The 14,966-nt window shown below is 39.9% G+C and overlaps 1 protein-coding gene across 2 annotated transcripts in view; it reads right to left on the bottom strand.

Moving 5' to 3' along the window:
* wt1a (WT1 transcription factor a) overlaps positions 1-11,264 on the bottom strand; it is a 33,131-nt gene extending 21,867 nt beyond the window's left edge. For both annotated transcript variants that reach the window (XM_065957470.1, XM_065957469.1), the window contains exons 1-3: positions 10,382-11,264; positions 1,878-2,000; positions 1,053-1,155 (exon numbers count right to left, since the gene is read on the bottom strand). In XM_065957470.1, the coding sequence (XP_065813542.1) occupies positions 1,053-1,155; positions 1,878-2,000; positions 10,382-10,859 (704 nt within the window). In that variant the 5' untranslated portion in view covers positions 10,860-11,264. The remainder of the gene's footprint in view (positions 1-1,052; positions 1,156-1,877; positions 2,001-10,381) is intronic.
* Between the last annotated feature and the right edge of the window lie 3,702 nt (positions 11,265-14,966).

Below are 14,966 nucleotides of genomic sequence, written 5' to 3'. Positions count from 1 at the left end.
TAAGATGGCGGACACTCAACAAAGACGCCTTCTGACGTGGTCTATTGTCTCAACAGGCCGAGTTAAGCTTGGAGTCTGCACGATCTGTGTCTCTGAGGCGCTTGAAAGACCACGAGTGTACAGCCCTTAAATGCTGTCTTCTCGGTCCTCGCTCCTCAGCCGAACTGTAAGTGGTTCTAGATCCGCCATGTTAAGGAGCGTCCCAAAGCTCTTATAACTGAAAGGAGGAGAGAGGAGACAGGGGAGAGGAGAGAGAAGGGAGGAGAGAGAAGGGAGGAGAGAGGAGAGAGAAGGGAGGAGAGAGGAGGGAGAAGGGAGGGAGGAGAGAGGAGAGAGGAGGGAGGAGGGAGAAGGGAGGAGAGAGGAGGGATGAGGGAGGAGAGAGGAGAGAGAAGGGAGGAGAGAGGAGGAAGAAGGGAGGGAGGAGAGAGGAGAGAGGAGGGAGGAGAGAGGAGAGAGAAGGGAGGAGAGAGAAGGGAGGAGAGAGAAGGGAGGAGAGAGGAGGGAGAAGGGAGGGAGGAGAGAGGAGAGAGAAGGGAGGAGAGAGGAGAGAGGAGAGAGGAGAGAGAAGGGAGGAGAGAGGAGGGAGAAGGGAGGGAGGAGAGAGGAGAGAGGAGGGAGGAGAGAGGAGGGAGAAGGGAGGGAGGAGAGAGGAGAGAGGAGGGAGATCCGAGGAGCGATGAGCGAGCATACACGAGAGCTGACTTTGCGGAGGTCTTTTTACTGACATGGACGCCTCCTTATTGAATATCACTCATTGATTAGACGCTGCAGCGGATCAGACTTCAATGAAACTTATCAACATCAGCGGAGTTTAATAACGGAGAAAAGAAGGACATCATCATTTGTCCTTTTGTCAGGACAAATGAACAAATGAACTGGAAATATACTAATCTGCATATTTAAACTTAATTGACTAATCCTCACATTAACAATCTGCTCATTTTGTATGTAAAATACAAAAACTCATTATAACAAGATAACAACTGGAAGGACTGAGGGACCCAGAGGAAAAGAAAAACATCAGATAGGAACCTGTATGTTGGTGTTACCTGTTGTAAGGGTTTCTCAGCAGAAGAGCCTGGCTGCCTGAACAGCTGTCTGAAGGTGTGTGGCATCCATAGACCGGAGGAGGAATAGAATACTGCTGCTCACCTGTGTATTGTATTTACACACGCACGCACGCAGGGAGGGTCATTTAATGGAACTGTATCATATCCAAGCAAAAATATAAACATTTTGTTTTGTCATAAGCAGACATCCATGCAAAATAATACAATTCAAAATCCACCATACAGACATAGCTGTGCAGTCACACACTCAGCTCTAAATACACTGAGAGATCTACATTTGTTCCTCCTGAAAGAAGGAGTATTAACATGACCAAAATACACAAAATAATTCAGATTGCTTTACTGATTTCTTCAGTAAACACACAAGGCTACATCAGTCAGGATCTGTTATACTTTAGTGAAATATTATGTTGCATTTTTAACCCAGGGAGAAGAGATCATGAAACTCAAGAGTTCACTTTCTGATGTCCATTACTGTTTAATAAATACGTAAAAGCCATTTATGTAATTGTAAATATATAAATTTGAAACTGCTTTAATAAAAAATCAGTTAATACAAAATCCACTAGCTTGAATCAGCAGTCACACTTATTTGCAGAAAAAGCTAACCGGATATAAAGTGTGAGGGCTACTAAAGTTAATGTTAATTTATTGATCTAGCAACTGATGATTGAACAGAATATCTTACATAATATCTTTGTTTACCAGTTTGTTATTTTACATAACCTAACGTTGCATAGACCAAATTCAATCACTAAACACAAACACAAACACACACCCCCACACACAAAAACATACACTTACCCATAGTGCTTTGCTGGGTTAAAGTGTCTTCATGTTTAAAGGAGTGGTTGGAGAACTGGGAGCCCTGGTATGTAGGAATTTGACTGTAATTACCAGCTCCATCGAATGCAACTGCACTGTAACCTGAAGGACAAACAAAAACAAGACAAGTAATATCAAAGAGAACCCTGAACACTCATGTGCATCATGATGTACAATGATACAATTCTGGATTTTTTCATTCACTGATTCTTTGACAGACTCTAATCACAACAATTATAAAAAAAAGTTAAAGATATAATGTATATTTATATAAAGACATGATCTGATTCATTATAAAGTAACTGCTGCTGAATAGTATCGACTTATAAATTATTTTCTTTTTAGATCTCTGTTTGGGCTTTCGCTTTTATTTCGGGTAGCTCTAGAGAGACAGGAAATGTGGGCAGAGTGCAGTTTGATATGAAACAGTATCAGGATTGGGAGTTCATCCTGCGATTAGTGCAACAAGGACTGAAGCCTCTAAACATGGAGCACTAACCCCTCCCTACACACAGAATCAACATACTGTTTTTTTTCTTACTCTTATCATAGAGTATATTTTAATATTAGGTTTGTATTTATATCAAATGTGTTTTCCCCACTAAATTAATCTAGTTTTTGCAACAAACAACTTTAATCTGCTCAATTTATCCAGGAACGCGCACAGACACAAACACCATGAGTAGGCCTACGTCTCTCATTTTGAAAAGTTCCACTCGATATCCCGTTATTTATAGGAGTCCAGCACAGAATCAGCTGTACATTAACATTATTAAAACGAAGCCTTTAGAAGCTTCAGTTTTGATTGGAGCAAGATGCATTAACAAGAGGGGTGTGCGGACAGTGGGCCTTCTCTCTCTCTCTGTCTTTCTCTCAAGCTGATGTGATTCTGCACTCTTGGTTTTAGTCTTATCTGTCCGCAGGAGTCGAGAGGGATCTTCAACAGGAGTTTTGCTCAGGTCCAACCGTTCCTTTATGCACAGGGTATTGTTTAGGGTAAGGTAACCCCCAGGCTAGCAAGAGTTGATCAGTCTCAACTTCACTCCACTACTGAAAACGATAAATGACAATATCCATCTCTGGATGAAACTCCCACAATCCATCATAGACAGAATAGCAACCGTTAAATGATAATTCTTCCAAAAATGAACTACCTATTGAAGGGCCTTTCAGTTAGGGCGTGGTGCGCACTGAGCTTGCCCCGGAGGCCGCAGAGCAGAAGGGGAGTGCACACATGACCAAAAAGCAAGTGCGACCGTTGCTAGGTGACCTGAAGAATGGTTTAGAAAATAGCTACTTTTGTGGACGTGCAGTATTTGTTTCTGAACACTAATAAGTAGAAAACTCTGATCTTTCTACTGATGAAGAGGAAGAGACGAGCAGCACAGAAGGAGGGGGAGTCTGTTCATTAAATTCTCAGGGCATGACAGGATTTGGGAGTTTAGGCTCATACAGGAGCTGCAGCTCTAGAACGACCGCTTCACAAGCACGACACTTTTCTGCTGCTGTTTAAAACACACCTGGTACGCCCAAACTGCTGGGACATTTCTTTTCAAACAAGATATTTCTCTTCGAAGGGCCGGTAGGTCTGTAAACTAGAGCTCAGGAAAGTGGGACACTGTTTGTTGTGATCTGATCTTCCCTCCTATTGGAGGTTCAGTGGTGATGTCAGAGAGGGCTACGCCAAAGTTTTAAAAAATTTAACTTCCGCATATAGCGAAAGAACGGCAGGCAAGCATGTACACACACACATATATATATATATATATATATATATATATATATATATATATATATGTATATACAGTATATAATATATAGGCTATACATATGTGTGTGTGTAAAGTGACAGGACTACTCCTGTCACTTTAAATGTTTTTCGTTGAAGTTAAAGTTACTTTAATGGCTTAGTAGGCTTCTACTTGCAACAAGTCACATTTGCATCATTTATGAACTCTTTACTTCTCAAACATAATCCAATATCTCTTGTCATTATTATTATTATAATATTCTTCTTCTATTTGTTTTTGCCTGACCACCTCTTTCCACGTCACTACACCCAATAAGAAATCCTATCATTGGTAATCCTTGGTCTATCAGGAACTATCTATTCACCTTACAGGTAAAGACCAGCTGACAACTTGGCCCTGGACTCGGCAGTGATGACGGTAGATCCACAACTTCCACAATCTTCTTGGTATTAGATCTTCTGAAGTTACAGTCAATGGATGCGCCTGGCTATTTCCACTTCCAGCGTTACCATATGAGTAAGTCAAGAGATGTGTCCATGGACCTTACATAACGGCTGTTATGGGGGTGGCAATTCTGAGTTCCCATTTCCAACAGTAGGTGGCAGCACTGTATAAGGTGCAATTTGGTAATTTAACCAAACAGCAATAAGGACAGTTTAGAGGGCCCTCTGTGATCTGCTGTAATTCTTTCTTTCTGGCCTGGACTGGTAGTGACTGAACAGCATATTCAATTCAATTCAATTCAATTTATTTTGTATAGCGTCAACTCATAACAAGTGTTATCTCAAGACACTTTACAAAAAGCAGGTAAAAGACCTTACTCATTGTTATGTTACAAAGATCCGGCCTATCCATCATGAGCACTTTAGCAAAGCAGCAAAAGTTACAGTGGTAAGAAAAAACTGCCTTATTAAAAGCCTTACATATGAAGCATGTAAGTTCCCTAAATTGGTTAATTGTATTGTTATTCATTAATTCTCACTGGGGAGATCCCTGGTTGTCATGGGGGATCACCCAGTGACACCCCCGGACCTAACCGAAGTTATGAACTCTATTGTTAATCTCCGCTGTAATCTCTGGCTACCTTTTATGCCTTCTCCACTCCAACCTGGTACAATGAGGCATTCTTACTCTCTACACAACTCCACCAGTTTCTTCCTCATTTCAGTTTTCAGAGGTTTTATATAACGCTATGTTGTTATTCGCAAAGCATGATAACCTGTGCAGTGGCGTAAGGTAGTCCCAACAAGACCCAGTGCCAGCTATTTTGAAGGGCCCTAGTGCACGCTAGTTACAGTGAACTCAAACACACAATTATTCAGGGCTAACGTTAGCTAGCTTCAATCCTCCTAAAGTTACCTGCTGCATGGCTGTTGCGCCACGGGCTGAACAGCTGTATTGCTACTTGGAGCTGTGGTCTGGCAACTGTTTGTGAAACCAAAAGAGTCTTATTTAAGGAGCTTTGAAACCTTTCCTTTCTCTCCTGTCATTTTTGACTTCCGCTTTTGTGTTTGAAAGGCATTTTGAATTGCTCGGTTTATTTTTATGTAAGAGTCACTTTTGACAGACAGACACAAGGGTCTAGCTCCTATACTTGTTTCAGCTTGTTATTACTTTGTACTCGTGTGCGTATCAGAATAACAATTAACAATTATTTCGGATTAAAGTTTAAAAATTACATATGATTAGTTTTTGTAAATAAAGAAAGTTAAGGTAAAATGACATTTTGCTTTGTACTGTTTTTGAGGGGCATAATACATTTTGTTTGTCCAGTGAGTCAGGCTGGGGGGGCGACAGACTGAGATTTTGATGTCCATTTTACCCATGTCCTCCTCTCGTTAACAGTTACAGCTTGTCAGTGGACAAATATGTTTTATTTCCACAAATGGAAAAAAAAAAGCTTTTATTCTAGCTATTGCTCTCACTTTAATTTTACTTAAAACAAATAAGACATATCTAAATGAATGAACAAAGAATGTCAAACTCACTCATTGATCCATAAAAATCCACTCACAAAACAGTAGAGATGACGAGGTAGGCCTAATCAAAGCAACGCTGGTAAACCAATGTACAGTACCGGGCCCATTTTGACCACAATCCCTTAAATTTGATCTGAATGCACTTTTATTTCAAATGTAAGTAAATAAATAATGTACAATACACAGTCTAATATTGCATCTGGTTGTAATGACTCCCTGTTCAGGGCCTTTTTTACCTTGGACAAATAATTGTCACGGCTGGCTGTGATCCTGTTTCCGCGGTTCCCTTGTGTCTCCTCCCCCTTTGTATGTCTGTGTGTGTCTGTGTGTGTGTCTGTGTGTGTGTGTCTCTGGAGGGCGGGGCTTCCTCAATCAAACACCTGGTGACTACTCACACCTGCAAACTCGTCTTCTCATCTGCCTTACTAAAAAAACCCTGGCTTCAAATCACCTCATCATCAGATTATTCAGTCTACTGACGTGGTAGTTATGATCGGCCACACTTTGTTAGAGTTTATTCCAAATGTGTTTTTTCCACGAGTTCTAACAGATTTTCTCTCTTGTTGTCCAGATTTTTGCCGGTGTCATTAAACTCATTCTCTGTCTGCCTACTGAACCAGATAAGCTCCAAAGTCTCCTCCACTCAGTCTTCACCAGCCAGCCAGTCGGCTCTCCACCAATAACAAGCCCTGCAATAAAACCTCAAACCCTTCAATGCTGCCGTGTCTGCTTTTGGGTCTACATACTAACCTTAACAGTAATACTCATTATTTGTCTGCTGTTGATTTTGTGCTATAGTGCCCAAATATATTGTCAGAACATGAAATGCAATAGAGAATTGAAATAGAGTTTTTAAACATTCATGAACTTCATCAGGAAGATTGTTTCATTCATTCAGTAAGTCATTCATATTGCTCCCTTTCTATGGCTCATACCTCTTAAGTTTCGTCTATGCTCCCGCATTGCGTCTTTTCCTTAAGTCTAAGTCCCTCCCACATGAGATGCATAGATAAAGGAATTGAAGATAGAGAAGAATCAAGGAAACTAGTTTAAAGTGATGTGACAGTCTCCTCCAGCAGCACTAAAAGCACAGGGATAGCACTTCTGATGGCAGGTCCAGGACTACTTCTGGTTCAAGCAAAGATCAAGGAAAGTCAAGAGACACAGGATGCAGCCACACATATCTCTGTCTCCCTTTCTTTCTCTTCTTGCAGCCAAGGTGATAAACTGTTTCTGGGCATTTATTTTATTTCGTACCAACAACCAAGTTTTAGCTCTTGTCAACCAATCATCCTGCTGCTGTCGGCTATCCTTTTCTTCTCATTCGACATGTGGGCAAGGAACCACAGGTCGGATTCGAACCCTGCAGGCCACCCGCTCTCAAGGATTTAGGCCTCTTTGCATGGGCCTACCAGCGCAACACTCCTCCACACCATTTACCTCCAATCTAAATCATCAGAAAGCCTTCCCCTTTGATTACATACTGCATCATGTTTGGGTCTAATCCCCTTAGAAGAACACATTTCAAATCTTTCTCTAGCCGAGAAAAAACAATTGTTAGTCTAGAGAGATGACTGAGATCATAGTCTTCTGAACTGAAAATAATAAAACATTACATTCTTAATACAAGATGACTAAGACCAACAAAGCACAAGCTTGGTGACCTAAAGGGCACCACACAGTCACATAAATCACCCACACACACACACACACACACACACACACACACAGTCATTAACGCAGACTCCCACAGGCCTTCATTAATTAAAAGGTAGATTGTATGTTTAGTATGTTGAGAATGTTGAGAAAGGACAAAGAGAAAAAAATCCAATATATATCTTCCTGTCACCTCTGTATGACTCCTATGTGAGTGAGTGTGTGTGTGTGTGTGTGTGTGTGTGTGTGTGTGTGTGTGTGTGTGTGTGTGTGTGTGTGTGTGTGTGTGTGTGTGTGTGTGTGTGTGTGGGTGCGTAGGTGTGTGTGTGTGTGTGTGTGTGTGTGTGTGTGTGTGTGTGTGGGTGCGTAGGTGTGTGTGTGTGTGGGTGTGTTTTAAGGATGTCACTTTTGTTGCCTTATAGTACTGAGAAGGAAATCCCAAAGTATGAAAATACTGATGCATCTGTCCTACAAAAGCATTCAAGGCCATCAGCAGTTGGATACATTATAGTTATTTTAAAGCAAACCAGAAGTTCTTTTGTTTACTTTTCCACAACAAAGTTAATAATACATTTGTCAGATTAAAAAAATATTTAGAGAATATTCACGCATGTACATAACAGGAACAAAAAACAGATCGGACATGACGATCTGCCAACAGGGTCTGTCAAAGTTGACAAAAAATGAAAGATCTCACAAACTTTTAAATGAAATTATTTACAAATATTTAGAGATTTAAATTTATGGAATTGTATTTAAATGTAAAAACTTTATTTTGTGTAATTTCTTCATGTGTGAAACATTTCACATGGACTTTATTCATACACTTTACTATCATAAAACAGCAGTGCTTGGTCGTTGTTATGCTGTTATGAATAATTTATTTTATTTTTTATTTAACCTTTATTTAACCAGGAAAGAAAACTCATTGAGATTAAAAATCTCTTTTTCAAGAGTGTCCTGGCCAAGACAGGCAGCAGCACAATAACAAAGTTTCACACGGACAACAAGCAGCCAATCATACAAATACAAAAATACATTAGACATTAAAAGACACAAATAACAAATCCGAACAGCAAAATGTTTGTCAAAAATCATCCACAAAAACATCAGGAAGAACATCTACTGCCAGATGTGTCCTCCTACAAGTTATATAAGTTCCTCTTAAAAGCGTCCAATGAGAGAAGTTTGTTAAGTTTCAGCTCTTTTTGTAATTCTTACCAAGTAAAGGGAACAGAAAACTTAAAGGACCTTTCCCCCAGTTCAGTTCTGACTGAAACAGTAAGAAAAGGTCCTGAGATCATTATAAATCCCTGTATTCTTCTGACTGATGAAGGTCAGAAGGTATGAAGGAAGCAGACCTAAAATAGGCCAATGTTTAAGTCTACGTAGGGTCAGAGAAGTCCATCCAACACGTTCATACAACAAACAGTGATGAGTGATGATACACAGTGTCCAGAGCGTGTATAAAACATCACCGTAATCCAACACAGACATCAAAGTGTCAGCAACCAGCCTCTTCTTAGACTCAAAAGAGAGGCAGGATGTGATTCTAAAGTAGAATCCCAGTTTCAGCTTTAACCTTTTAATGAACTTGTAAAATTAAAAGATGATTCTTTTAAATGTGTGAGTATAGTTTTTTAATATATGAACATATTGGAACAAAAAAATAATTATATCATTAGGAGGCTTCTCAACATGCATATGATAACATAGTTATTCATATTTATCTGCTTGGTAACCACTTACAGATTCAAAATGTGACATGAAAAACATTTGGGATTAGAATAAAACACAAGGCCAAGGTTTTTTCAAAATATGGATTAGGTTTAAAGTAATTCATGTATTGATTGTGTAATTATTAGTGACTAGTCTGTGTGCTTAAATGATTATAATTATAATAGCAGATAAGAATTAAAGTGTGAACAATTGAAATCTACATAATTTAATTTCAACTTCACAGAATAAAATGTTGATTCAGATCATCTTTTTTGTCTTCAACATCCTCTCTATCATGCAATGTATAGGTCAATTTAAAGTTTTAACAATTACATTTAAAATGAATTGGAAGACACAAACTAATGAAGTTATTTTTTTTTTAATTACAGATAAGAAAGTGAAAGCAACAGTGGCTAGAGTAATGCTGCAGCTCACTGGGATCCTAATAAACTAAACTTAAATCAACCTTAAGGGGCCATACTGGACCGTATTGCAATGTGTTTAACAAAGGGAAACAATTTTCAAGTAAGGCTTTTAGAATTGATGTTTTTCTCTGAATGAATGTTTCCATTTGTCATTATAAAGGGTTTGACATCAGGACTGTGGACTGGAAGTAGAAGAGTTTTGAAAGTGACATTCTGGCATTAGATATTTTACATTTATATCAACAAATTACTTTTCAACATAGCACTGCAAAATGTAAATTTCAAAAGCAAGTACAAAATAAATGAATAAAATAAATGCATGAAGATTTTTAAAGTGTGTAGTACACAATTATATTTAGAAATAAATAAACGATGGAAACCCCAGGAAACCTAAAAAACAAAACTAATATGTCAAAGTGACTAGAGTCAAAACATGTTTATGATATGACTTCCTGTGATTGTTTAGACTAATTATTTGCCCTTGTTTGGTGTGATCTTTTGAACTTCGCCATGCATTTACACACACAGCAAAATGATTGAAACTCTAATTCATAATTATGTAAAGTCATTCCAGGGAATTACAGTGTTTTTATATGTAGTATTTAAAGACAAATATTTCTGTGAATTAAATACACTTAAAACCCTGTCTCAGAGTTAAGCCATAAGGCTCAGTGGACCAAATTTGTGAATAAATTTAAACCTTTCAATTTTATTTATTTCCATTAAAAGAAAAGTTTTTTTCCTGACATTTCTGACAGATTATTAAACTTTCAGAAAAGGAGGATATGAAGAGCTGATTGCAGATATTATATTAGAGAGATTTGAGTGGTGTGCTATAAAGACACTGGGACAATTGATTATGATACTTTGTGATTGACCTGCAATGACATCTATAGTGAAATAAAATCCCAAATACACAATGTCACCCACTTGTCTTGCCCCTCTAGTCCTACCTGTCTGGTTGCGGACTGCTTGCTGTGTGTCCATGCAGTTGGTCAGGTGCGGTGGGTTGCTGAACATCCTGCTGGGTGGCTGGTGGTGGTGGTGGTGGTGTGGGGCAGCCACAGATGGGGGTTGAGTGGGTGGTGGCGGAGGTAGTTGCGCCCCAAATGTTCCATACCTACATGCCCCAGTCCCTGTGAACTGCCCAGAGAAATGGACAGTGAAGGCGCTGAGGCCGCAGTGAGGGTCAGCGTCATGGTGGTGGGGGTCAGTGTTAGCACCCCAGGTGGGCTCCTGCTTGATGAAGGAGTGTTGTCCTAGGGAGGTGTGGGTGGCTGCAAGGGGAGGATAAGGAGATCCAGCGGTATGGAAATCCAGGACAGGAGCCCATTGAGGGGCTGAGCTGACGGGCAGGGCAGGGCAGCTGGGGCTATGGCCCGTAGGAAGCGGGGGCAGCAGAGAGTTTAGGTCACGTACATCTGAACCCATTTTGTCGGCGGGAGAAAAACTAGGACCAGTTAGGCTCTGTGTAAATAATTCTCCCTATAGCTTTCTGACTGACCCAAAACCAAAGCAGCCAACAATTGGATGCTTCAGTATCTGAAAAGTCTTTGTAAGAAAGTTCCACCTTTTTCAAAGTTCTCTCTGGTTTGATTCTTGTCCATCAGTTGTGCACAACACAACAAAGCTGCTCTGGAATGTCCAACAGAAGGTCATGAAACAGAGGAAATGTTTCCCTGCAGCAGAGCAAGAGTAAGAAATAAAGAAAAAGTGAAATGTTGTTCAGCAGTGCCTTTACCGTTTCCATCAAGAGTCCATGCAAGAACAGAGGGGCATCCGCTTAGTGCTTTCTCAGTAAATGGAGAGAAAGGAGTGGAGGACTGAGGAGGAGTAGCCCTCTTTTCTCTTCAAGCTGTGTGTGTGTTTTTGTGTATATTTACACACGTGCAAAGAGGTAGGAGGCGGAGTCAGGAGGTGATGAGGTAAGGAGCCTTCCCTCTGCCGTCATTCATTCATTCACTGTAGGCCTTTGCTGAAAAATAAACACACAGAGACACAAAAAGATTTGAAGGAAAAACTTACCAATTCTAAAGCCCATCCGACAAAAAAAGTTCCTTGTAATATAGAAATGTTGATGATATGGGAAAAAAACAAAACATTATCTTGAATGTTTCTGTCAGATGACTGAAAACAATATCCTATGAACCACCGTGGTTTTAAAACATTTTTTTTTACTTTAAATTTAGGCCTATTCATTCTTTATCCGTCTTTCCGACAGAAACTAATGACATATGAGGCCAGGTGTTTTATTTGTTTTAAAGCCTACACGGCCGTTTTCACACGATTTCTGCATTTCATTTCATGTAAGCCTAATGTTTAACAACGTGACCACGAGATTAGAGAGCACAGTATTTTCTTGATCCGTTTTGATATGGATAAGCGTTTGAATTTTCGGGAGCAGACGGATCTCTCTCACACACCCTTTTCCGTTTTTGCTATTTTTTTTATTTCAGCTCTAATCGTTATGATAACTCAATTTAAGTAACTATTAGAGGTAGTGAATTTGTACACTTGGGCGATTTACAAGAGGCAACGGATCCTCCGTATAGCCCACATTTAGGTTACACAGGATTTAGGCTACCTGAAATAAACCGAAGAACATCTTATTAAATCCATAGTAAAAAAAAAAAAAGATAAGTTTTATACTGAACAAAATTAAATCAGAGCAAATGTAAGTTTATTGGCTAATACTGAAGGATTTTTTTGGGCCAGGTTGCTCCAACATTAGGGCACAATACAAAAAGAGTAACACAAAAAGGCCATGAAAAAGGCCTATAGGTGAGATAAAAACATAAAGCATATTGGGTTGAATAATAATGATAATTATTATTATTAGGGTACAGTGGCCTAATGAGCGCAATCAGAGGTGTGGACTCGAGTCACAGATTTGATGATTTTGGACTGGACTTGACAAAATCATGAAAGACTTGCAACTCGACTTGGACTTTAACGCCATGATGATTTGTGACTTCACTTGGACTTGAGCCTAATGACTCGAAAATACTTTAGGTTTTAATGTGTTATTTTAGGTCCCATATATAATGTCTGCGATGCGGAATCACGGAGTTTTACAATGAAAATATAATCAACTGTGCACAAAATATCGTGCGGATTTGTCTCAACGTGGGTGTTAAAAATACCAGTTGTTTTTATAAACATGTGATGAGATATACGCGCGTCTGGTGTCGCCTACCTGCAGCCTCGCGCTGCTGCTCCTCTTCTGTCTGCATGTTGCAGGCGCGAGCCGACGCGCGCGCGTACACACACACACACACACACACACACACACCTATTTACTTTTAGTGCAACAGTCCGTGATCTGTATGGACCTTAATGTTTACGGTCTATGGTATAATGGACCAAGTCTTTATGTTCGGGAATGTAAGTAATCCGGTCAAACGCATACTGCATTTATCAACAATCAGAACCTTAAAAATAGTAGGCTGTTATCTCACAGCCTAATGTAATCTGGGAACATCAGCACACACACTGTTAAAAAGGGGGAGCAAGGGTGGCATGGGTACTGCTACCTTTAAAAAAATAAAGGCAAGCAAATGTATACTTTACAATTTCCCTATTTCCATGACCTGATCTAATAAAACTAACAAATCAGCGATCTGATCCAATGGAACACATTGCTAAACGCAGAATTCAGAAAAATAAAAATGAAAAAAAACAGAATTTAGGTGGATAAACAAAACAGAGTCAGTCACAGTGGTACTGTTATTTTATTTTAAGAAGTAGGCTAAATAAAATCATATAAGCAATCATGAGTTGTGTAACTGTAACAAATTATTACTCTGTTAAAATGGCATTTCATTTGGTGAAGAGAGCTAAAACTTAAGACTCTAAATTCAAAGGTTAGGACTGTTGAGACGATTCGAGACTTGCCTGTCATCACTTGGGACTTGACTCAGGACTCGGGACTTGAGAACAAAGAGTTAAGACTTACTTGTGACTTTCAAAACAATGACTTTGTCCCACTACTGAGCACAATTGAAGTGGGGATAGGCTAACAGTGAGGGTCCCCTGTCTCTGGCACCCTGATGTCAGGGGTCATGATCCAGTCATGATCCAGCATGATTCAGTATGCCGCGGCCACGCTCTTTAGTGTAGAATCTTGGTTTCGCACAACTTTGGATCCTCAACAGGTCTAGAACACGCTGACACTGAGTTGGCGATGATTGGATGAACGGGGCCTAGGGGAAGTACGTTCAAATAGGTGGCCTCTGAAACGCGAGATTGGGGCCATTTTGTAGAAATCCAAAAAGGATGGTGGACTTCCTGTTGGGTTTTGACAATGGGTGCATGACAATTTATATGTAGGTCCTGACATGGTTAATATACATACAAATTGTCATGCATGTAAGTGTAAAAGTTCACAGGGGGCGTGGCCAGACATCAAAGTTTGACGGTACGCAACCGCCATGCCCGTTTATGTAGGATCGTGGGGAGAACAACGGGAGATCTTCAAAGTGTCTGGAAAAAACTGACACTGAGTTTGCGATGATCGGATGAACGCCCTTGGGCAAGTTCTTTCAAATAGTTAACCTGTGAAATGCGAATTTGAGCCATTTAAATTAAAAAATGACGGCAGACTTCCTGTTGGGTTCTGATAATGGGTGCAATAAGATTTTATGTAGGTCCTGACATGGTTGATATACATAAAAATTGTCATGCATGTAGGTGAAAAAAACTTTGACTTCCTTTTTGAAAATTTCTAGGTGGTGCCACTGAGCCATTTAGTAAGGCCACTTACTATACCCACATGAAAAGGTTAACTTTCCCACAGGGATAATGTGTATGAAGTTTCGTGTGTATACGACCATGTTAAGCCCCTCAAATAACTACTTCCTGTTTGATGGAATAGCTTGTGCTAAGAAGCAAATACTTCCTGTTTTCAACATGTGTTCAAGCATGGACCATTATCTTGCATGACAAATCTGGTGATGATAGAACACTGCATACCAGAGTTATAACAATTTATTTTTCAAAATGTTTGATGGCAAAGGTCCACTCCAATCTTGAGGAAGATAAGACCAACTGTGTAGGAACAGCTAGTGCTAAGTCAGAAGCAGTGACTTTCTGTTGTCAACAGGTGGCCCTGTGACAAAAACATTTTTTAAAACATGGATGTGTTCAGGGCCTGCCCGTGCCTTGCATGAAAAATTTGGTGATGATAGAACACTGCATGTCAGAGTAACAACAATTTATTTCGTTGGCGGCGAACAAAAGAAAAATGACATCAAACTTTGAGAGCCCGCCACTCCCAAAGGTGAAACCTCGTGGTTCACACATCTTTGAATCTTGAACTTGTCTACTTTCATATGATACCAAACTTTAATTTGATCAGATGAACACTCTCGGGCAAGTGCGTTCAAATAGGAGCGGTATGAAATCTCAAAAATTGCTAAATTTGGCCCTAATCACACACGCACGCACGCACGCACGCACGCACGCACGCACGCACACACACACACACACACTCCCGCAGACTGTCTGTGATAGAACAAAGAGAAACCGACACAACATTTC

This window comes from Labrus bergylta, chromosome 7 (assembly GCF_963930695.1).
Source record: "Labrus bergylta chromosome 7, fLabBer1.1, whole genome shotgun sequence".
Lineage (NCBI taxonomy): Eukaryota > Metazoa > Chordata > Actinopteri > Labriformes > Labridae > Labrus > Labrus bergylta.
This window is presented reverse-complemented; position numbering and strand designations above follow the sequence as displayed.